Here is a 9,299-nt window from a genome sequence, read left to right on the forward strand (position 1 = left end):
CCGGCGGACAGAAGCCGCTTCCCAAGACCCAAGCGTCTCACAGGGACTTGGATTTATGAGGGCTGATTTGTTTTTATATACATATATATATGAATAATGTGCCTGCATGTAGTATGTCCTGTGGCGGTCGGGAGAGGGCGTCAGATCCCCCTGGAACAGGAGTTACAGAGGGCTGTGAACTGTCACATGGGTGGTGGGACCTGAATCCAGGTTCCCTGCAAGAGCAGCCAGCGCTCTTAGCCACTGAACCATCTCTGCCGGTTCTCACAGGAACTTTTTTTTTTTTTTTTGGTTTTTCGAGACAGGGTCTCTCTGTGTAACCTTGGCTGTCCTGGACCCGCTTTGTAGACCAGGCTGGCCTCGAACTCACAGTGACCACCAGCCTCTGCCTCCCGAGTGCTGGGATTAAAGGCATGCGCCATCATGCCCGGCTTTCTCACAGGGACCTTTAAAGGGATTTCAGTACCGTGCTTATCTACCAGCTTTGCCTGGTTCAGAGACATCTCTAAAAATGTGTTAGCATTTTAGTTCATCTCGAACGCCCTTTCCTGTAGCATCAAATCAAAGTAGGGTATTAAAAAGTAGCTACAAAAATACTAATGTGCTTTTCAGCCTATAGGCTGCCTCTATAATATACAAATATTATTATTAAATGCAGTGCTACAAATAGAATGCCAATTTCAGCCACCACCCACACAGTTGATTATTTGCAAAACCTCCGGGCGCTAAGGCAAGGGAGGGGAAGCAGCCTCAATGGCCCAGCCCTCTGGCCTGCCTTTCTCGCAGGGCCCCACAGTGCTTTCTTCAACCCACGATCTCTGACCGAATTCCTCATGATCAGTTGCCATCTTCCTGGTCCAAGGTGCCCTAACATTTTAAATTACAGTGTTGCCAAATTAATCATGTGAGTGAGCAATTAATTATGAGCTAATCTCACTCGATTTTCTCACACTTCGTGAGCACCTGAAGAAACGCCAGGGATACACAGAGGCAAAACAAAAAAACGTCCCCGTTCGGAAAGCATAAATCCAAATAAAAACGAGCTGCCAAGGCTCTCAGAGACTGTCTTTCCCTGAACTGCACGCACCATTCTGCCATTTCTAAAACGCCCGAATTCTGCCTTTCCAGAGGCAGGAAACACAGGCAAGTCAGGGTTAGAGGAGAGTATTGTGACAAGCTGAAAAGAGTCATACTTTTTTAAACCATCCTTTCAAACTTGAACAAATATCATAAAAAAAAAAAGTCATCAATGACTTTTTAACTTTTTCTCACAGCATCTTCGCTGAAAGGGACAAGAAACGGCTTCAGGAAAATAGAAAGAAAGGCGTGGGCGGCTGGGCTGCCTGAGACCACCAGTTCTCTGGTTTTTCTCAGGGAGTCCTCCCTGAGGCCCCAAGTTTCAGCAGGACTCCATGTCCACGGTCCCCCCCCCCGTCCTGCCCCCCCACCCTACCCTGCCCCCCCCCACCTCCCCACCCCCCCACCCCCCCACCCCCCCCCACCCCCCCACCCCCCCCCCCCCCGCCTCACCCAGCTGCATCAGGGAGATGCAAGGAAGGTCAAGTTTGTAGGTTCCCGGGAAACAGTGCGGGACGGAAGAAATCCCCGGGATATTGCACAAGCTGAGGGTACAGAATGGGGGTGGCACAAGGGACACAGTGGGCACCATGGATGCTAATGGCTACACGAGGGTTGTGTAAGGCTGGGACGGGTCACAAGGGGCACCGGGATATTGCACAAGCTGAGGGTACAGAATGGGGGTGGCACAAGGGACACAGTGGGCACCATGGATGCTAATGGCTACACGAGGGTTGTGTAAGGCTGGGACGGGTCACAAGGGGCACACGGTGGGGTGCGTGAGGTACTCAAGGCAGAATGGTGTGTGCTTTACTGGGGACATGAAGGGTCACATAGTGGGACAGGAGTCAAGCACAGCTGGAGATCCAGAGTGAATGGGGGTTGGGCGGGATTATGGGAAGGGGGTGCCCATGGCCAGGCGCAGTTTGTGCACAACAGGAGCATCAGGGCCAGGCGTAGGAGGATATACAAGGTGGAGGGAGGGGTGCACACACGGCTGCACACGGTGAGGCGTGTCGGGGGTGCACAAGGTGAGGTGAGGGAGTGCACATCTACGGGAATGGGTTGCACACTGTGGAACACATGAGTGCACGGCTGTGGGGCACCGGGCCACGAGGTGGAGAGTGGGGTACACGGCTGGGCACAGAGTGTGCACAAGTAGAGGGTGCGCACGGCGGAGTGCACGGAGTGAACATAACGGGGCGCAGAGCGGGGCGGACCGTAGCTCGCAGGTAGTGGGGCGCAGGATAGACAGGGTGGGGTACGGGGTGTACACGGCGAAGCGCGGCTCGCACTCAGAGGGGCGCGTGGAGCACTCGGAGGGGCGCCGGGGACGCACGGGGCGGGGTGCACATAGCGGGGCGCGAGGTGTGCAGGGCAGGGCGCCCGAGGGGCGGGCACGGCGCGGCCTCTCGCAAAGTTTCTAGCAGTTGCGCGGCGCCGGCTCCCTACCCGACCGCGCCCTCCCCAGCCGCCCGCGTGCCCCGGCGGAAGGAGGTGGAGACGGGGAGGGCGCGGGCCGGGGGTGGCGCCGCTAGAGGGCGCTGCGGCCGGGACGGGGCGGGACGGGACGGGCGGCAGCCCGGAACCGCGCGGGGGCGGCCTGCGGCTCCGGGCCCCCTCCCGTCCCCGCGCCGCGCCCCGGCCGCTCGCTACTTACCCGCAGAGCAGCCGAGCAGCGCCAGCAGCGCGGGCGGCCGCATCCCGGAGGCGGAGGCTGCGCGCCCTTCCCGGAGCCGAGCTGCGCGGACGCCCTGCGCGCCTGACCCTTCTCGCGCTCCCCTCCTCCTTCCCGGCGCCGCGCCGGCTCGGGCTGCGCCCTCTGGCGGCTGGGAGCGGGAGCGCCCCGGTGTGCGCTCGCGGCGGCCGCGGACCGAGCTGGTCCTGCTGCCCGCCCGGACCGACCGCGCCCTCCTCTGGGCAGCTGACCCCAGGATCTCCCCTTTGCCCCCCTGACACTCTCGTGCCCTTCCCTTCCCTTCCCAGCTCTTCCTAACCCAACCCCCAGTAGCAGATCACTCACTCCACTTACTGTCCCCAAAGTGAAGAGTTAGGCATCATTTTCCTTCCCTGCTAATGGACTATATTGGTTTTTTTTTTTTAATAAAAAGCAAAATCGATAATTCAAGTCTTAATATCGTTGGCACCGATGTTCTACTTTGATGAAGGTGTTTTTAATCAGCTCAACTAATTTACTTAATATCCTCTTTTTAAATGGAATCTGATCGACAGCTTGGGCCTGGAGTTTTGCTCTCTTTATAGATGTTAGTGTAAAGCTAATTTTTTATAAATGTAATTTTGAGTGAAATATAAATGTCATCATGATGGAATAGGGGTATACTTTTATTCAAGATACCTGATGAAAACGGAGCAATTAAAAATACAGAGTAGAGCGGTATGGAAAAGCTGCAAAGGCAGAGAGGCCCTTCCAGCACAGAACCATGAAGGACCCAGGAGCTTACCCACCCAGTTGCACTGCACCAGACTACAGAGGGAAACAATTACAAGAGTAGAATTAGAGGGTCCTTTCCCAGAAACACAGGTTTTCTCTTGCGTCTCCAAGGAGACGTGAGTAGGATCGAGTGAACACCCCTGGCTTGAGCTTAGCCGGTGGCGGTCTGGAGAGTCAGGGTTGCCAGTCAGTGATGCTGACCCTAGGACAAATGGACTCACTGGGCATTCTTTCCCAATCACAAGAAGAAGGACCCTCAGAGCCGACCTATTCATAAGGTCTTCGACTGTGTCTTAGTCCCCGTGGGTCTGCAGCCCAACGCTTGCTGACTAACGCCAGTCTCTTGATTAACGAGGACCAGGGCTAGATCCCATCCCCCACCCCACCCCACCCCCGCGCCAAATTTTTGGTTAGCAGCTTTGATTCCTTGGCCTGTCTTGGGAAACCCCAAAACCTGTAGATGGTTTTCCATGTCCAAAGTCAGCTAGCTTTGCCCCAGAAAATACCCCCTTTCCTGTGTTAAGACATCGCACAATACAGTCAAAATGAAAGCCGGGAGAAGAGTCTAGTGGCCACGTGACTCAGCTGAGGCTTCTCCTTGGCTGAGCTTAATGGATCAGACTTTTCGTCACAGTTGATCCTGAGAGCCTGGAGGGGAAGCTCAGTGTTTAGGAGCATGCCCTACTCTCCCGGGGGACTCAAGTTCTGTACCCCAAACCAACATCTGTTACTTCAAACCCACCTGTAACTCCAACACCAGGAGGATCCGAGGCCTCTGGCCTCCCCAGGCACCGGCACTTGCATGTACACACAGGCTCACACGTGCGCATAATTAAAATCAACAAAATACACATATTTTGGAGGGATTTTGTCGAGACAGGGTTTCTCTGTATAGCCTTGGCTAGCCTAGACTCACTTTGTAGACCAGGCTAGCCTCGAACTCACAGCGATCCACCTGCCCCTGCCTCCTGAGTGCTGGGACTAAAGGCATGCGCCATCATGCCCAGCTAAAATACACGTTTTTTTTTTAAATTGAAATTCTTCATCAGGACACATACAACATTGTTGTATTCCAGGACAAGTGTGGGAAATGGGGTCGTAAGGACAATAGCACATTCTTTACGTGGTGACTTGCCTGCCTTTTCCGTCTCCACAGAGGACAATGACAGAGGACACAGCACACAGCTCCGTGCTTTTCAGCCGGTCATAAGATAGATAGACCTTGGGGTCTGACTTTCACATGAACTCTGGCGCCCCATATTTGACCACGTCTCCCGGATGGGGAGGCCCGGCAACACTCAGAGGAAGGATAGCAGGCTACCAAGAAGAGACTTGGTACCCTATGAGCATATACAGGGGGAAGAGGTCCCCCTCAGTCACAGTCATAGGGGAGGGGAGTAAGGGGAAAATGGGAGGGAGGGAGGAATGGGAGGATACAAGGGATGGGACAACAATTGAGATGTAATATGAATAAATTAATAAAATATTTTTTAAAAAAAGATAGACTTCCTCAGGGCCCTCTTCCCATCCTAGTAAGTAAGACTCTCAGAGCAAGCCCACTCACAGTGGTACTAACAGGCACACGGTGACGCTTGCCTGTAACACCCACTGTGAGGGGACTGTTTTTCACGGTGGACAAACAAGTCTCAGACACTCCAAGATAGTAACAAGAGGAAGAGTGGGCCAGAGCTCTAGTTCTGTGGCATTCCGTCCCCTTTACCTGAGTTGTCACCCCCCTGCTGGCTTCCAGGGTTGTCCAACTTTCCTTGTTGGAGGACAGGGTGAGAGGCACGCGCTATCCCCTGACAAGGACCCGATAGAAACAAGATTGGACGGGCTGGTGGGGTTTAAAGTAATTAAAAATGTAAGTAACTTAAAAATTTATCTGTATAAATACCTGAGGAAAATAACATAAGCACATATTCCTAACGTCATCGGTAGCCAACTGCCTAATTAGCTTCTCTGTGGGTGGTTTTCGATCTTAGAGCAACACCAGGCTCATAAAGCAACACTCTTTGTCCAAATGATCCTGTACTTTTGGCTGCTGGGCCTTGCGCACGGGTCTGAGACAATCCTTAGAACTGAGCCCAGGACTCCCTAGCCCAGGTAGGGAGACAGAATGTCCATAACCTACCATGTGATGGATGCTTTGGCAGGATGGCAGGAACACTCTGGAAGAACACATGGCAATATATGACATCTATCAAGCCCATTGGGACTGATTGTGTAACGTCTCAAAGGCGAACTAGCGCCCAGGAGTCCTGCTCAAACTATGGCACCAGCCAAGGACAATACAGGCCGTAAACTTCAAACCCCTACCCAGATCTAGCCAATGGACAGGACATTCTCCACAGTTGAGTGGAGAGTCGGGTATGACTTTCACACATATTCTGATGCCTCATATTTGACCATGGACCCTGGAGGGGGAGACCTGGTGGCACTCAGAGGAAGGATTGCAGGCTACCAAGAAGAGACTTGATACCCTATGAGCATATACAGGGGGAGGAGGTCCCCCACAGTCATAGGGGAGGGGAGTAGGGGGAAAATGGGAGGGAGGGAGGAATGGGAGGATACAAGGGATGGGATAACCATTGAGATGTAATATTAATAAATTAATTAAAAAATTTTTTAAAGGAAAAAGAAAAAAAGGCAAACTAGTAAGTGTCTGTGCTGAGAGAAAGGGGAGAGCTAGTCCCAGGCAGAGGTGTGGCACCCGTGTAGCAGCAAAAGCCATGTGACAGACTGGGGGAAAGGGTTCTGGCCAGGCTCCCTCCAGCCTGCTGCCTGCGACTCCGAACGGGCCCTCCGGCCTCCTATTCCTGTCTGGCAAGGGCCGCTGGACAGGCTCAGATTCCTGCCTGTCCCTCCAGGCTTCCGTTTCCGGCCTGGTATAAATTAGAAAGCCCCAGTTTCCGGGACCGCCATTCTTGCCCCACCCCAGGAAGTGGCTTTCTGAGATTTGAGAGATCTGAAGGATTTCCCAAACTCAACTCCAGCCTGGTACCTGAAGGTGAGAAGCATTTCTTTGGGGCTTCAGAGTATCAAGTCAGGCCCGTTATATGATACCTGAACCGCTGGTGAGCCATCCCTCAGCGCCGAATCTGCACTTCCGGTTGGGTAACAGGAGTCACCGTTCCACTGAACACCTTAACCATCAAGGCTGTAAGAGGATCTTTAGGCAACGAGGAAGAAAGACAGGAAAGACAAGAGACATAGCAAAGCATCCTGGGAGCACAGACCATGGCAAGGGCACATGCGAAGCACTTGGACATTCTAAAAGGACGTGGCCAAGACCCCACTTCTCTTCCAACGCTATCCCCAGACCATAGGCAGAGGCATTCTGGCCAACCAAACAGGAACCCAGGGCCTTCACCCAGACAGGTTTCACCAAAGGATTCTCACAGACTACCGACTCTGAACCAAGAGCCTCGAAACACAGCTCGGTCACCTTCTCACCTCTAGAAGCATCCCAAGCAAGCCCTGGAAAGCCCAAGACATTTGACACCTGGTTTTCTCTTCTCCTGATGCCCCACAAGTGTAAAGGTGACTGTCCACACGTAGGCCACCTCCTCGGACTTCTCGTCAGAACTAGATGATCCCACCTGGCCGTGATGCTCTCTCTTCCAGAGGCAGGACCCCCCTCCTTACCTGCATGGCTAGAAAGACCAGAGATCCATGCTCCGTGCAGGAGCAGCAGGAGGAATTGGGGTGTTGGATGCATTTACTTGATGCCGTAGCTAATGTCATTTTACATTAGCTCCTCGTGGATATAGGATCGTGACTAAGTCAGCCAAGCAAAAATTAGTGGGAAATGTCTTCACACTTCCACAGATAACACACTCAGGAAGGAATGCTCCAGGCTCTCCTCCGTGGAGGACCTGCCATGCTCTCCTGTGACGTGACAGTGGAAGTGGGGAGCTCCTTCCTGGTGTATCAGACTGACGCAGGCACACAGAGGGACATGAGCGTGTATGAGCACACATCCTCTGAGAAACTGGGAACAGAATGAGGGGGAAGAGTGAGGGAGAAGGGAAGCCGTTGAGTAGGGTGGGGAAGGCACAGTCTCTGGCAGGTCTCCCAAAGAGAGGGGGCCAGGCACGTGGTGGCCTGAAAGCTGGAAACTGTAACCACTCAGAGACAGGAGCTGAGTGAGCGCATGAGGGACATCGGAGTGAAGCTGGCTAGGTCGCCGAGGAGGCCGACCTTCCGGGAAGGACCCTGGGGCCATTGGAGATGCTGTGTTGGCTGCCAGCAAGGACACAGCTACCATCACCCCACCGTGGGGTGATGGTAGCTCTCGGTGCCTGTCTTGCATCCTAATTGCCGCCTGTCTCAGAGAAGTAATGAATAACTACTTCACAATGTGATGAAGTCACAGATGATGCCCGTGGCACAGTAACAGAATGAAAAAACAATGCATGAGGGGGGAAAACCTAATTCATATGATAAATACATGCCGTTGATAAGCATTCTGGCAGTTAGTATTTCATCTAACCTTAGAGAGAGAGAGAGAGAGAGAGAGAGAGAGAGGGAGGGAGAGAGAGAGATTCTTAGCCAGGTTGTAGTGGCACACGCCTTTAATCCCAGCACTTGGGAGACAGAGGCAGGTGGATCACTGTGAGTTCGAGACCTGCCTGGTCTACAAAGTGAGTTCCAGGACAGCCAAGGCTACACAGAGAAACCCTGTCTCAAAAAACAAACAAGCAAACAAAATACCTGACTATTCTTTTTTTCTACTTTTCCTTTGAGATGGAGTCTTACTGTGTATGTGTCCCAGGCTGGGTGGGAACTTTCAGTCTTTCTATCTCACACTCTTACCCTCTAGATCAGTAAGACAAGTCTCAGGAGGGTCTAACACCAGACGCCAGAACTGCCTGTGATGACAACTGTGCTCTTTAATGGGGCAAGCGTTGCCACTGGGGAAGGAGTCACTGTGACCGTGTGACGAAGGTCAGAACAATTGTACTTGTGAGTGGATACTGGCTGGCGCTAAGAGAGAGAGAGCACAGAAGGGGACCAATGAAGCAATTAATTAAAATGGGTGTCTGCCAGAAGGATGAGTTGGTAGAGAAAAATGAAAGATTATAATGGACACGAATACATGAGAGGGATGACGTCACAGCATCCGCTGGCACGTGGCGGTGCTCTGAGAGCTCCTCATATACCAGGCTCAGTTTGTTGCGGCCACAGTCCATAACTCACTGGGCCCTGTTTCACATGGAAAGAACATGTGGTGGAGCCGTGGCAGGAAAGGGATAGATAGACAGACAGGCTGGCAGACAGACAGATAGACAGACAGTCAGGCCAGGTAGACAACAGGCAGGCAGGCTGATGGACAGACAGGCAGGCAGACAGGTAGGTAGATAGGCAGGCAGACAGACAGACGGACAGACAGTCAGGCCAGGTAGACAACAGGCAGGCAGGCAGGCAGACTGATGGATAGACAGGCAGGCAGACTGATAGACTGAGGGAGTTACCTAACTTCTTTCTACCTCCTAAGGACTAAACCACCTTCCAGCAGCACCAGCCTGGAGTCCAGCCTTCCTCATATGGGCGTTTACTGTCCAGGGACTGGATTGAGAGCTCAGAGGGATCGCCCTTGCATAGTGGATGCATGTTAAGCCCTGGATATCATCCCTGGTGTAAAAACAAAAATAACCTAACAGTACAGCTTAAGAGTATTTTCTCTCTGAGAGGATACCGGGCTAAATAAAATGGGGGGGGGGAGGGGCATAAAACAAGATTGGGGCTGTAGCTGTCAGGGACTGGA

General features: G+C 52.8%; 1 protein-coding gene across 1 annotated transcript in view; it reads right to left on the reverse strand.

Moving 5' to 3' along the window:
* The window catches only part of B3GLCT (beta 3-glucosyltransferase), an 89,379-nt gene extending 86,487 nt beyond the window's left edge, over nucleotides 1-2,892 (reverse strand). Inside the window, exon 1 of the mRNA XM_084762489.1 lies at nucleotides 2,738-2,892. Coding sequence (XP_084618615.1) covers nucleotides 2,738-2,780 — 43 coding nt within the window. The 5' untranslated portion in view covers nucleotides 2,781-2,892. The remainder of the gene's footprint in view (nucleotides 1-2,737) is intronic.
* Nucleotides 2,893-9,299: the final 6,407 nt, after the last annotated feature.

The sequence above is a fragment of the Acomys minous genome (assembly GCF_964271855.1).
Source record: "Acomys minous genome assembly, chromosome: 16".
Classification (NCBI taxonomy): Eukaryota; Metazoa; Chordata; class Mammalia; order Rodentia; family Muridae; genus Acomys; species Acomys minous.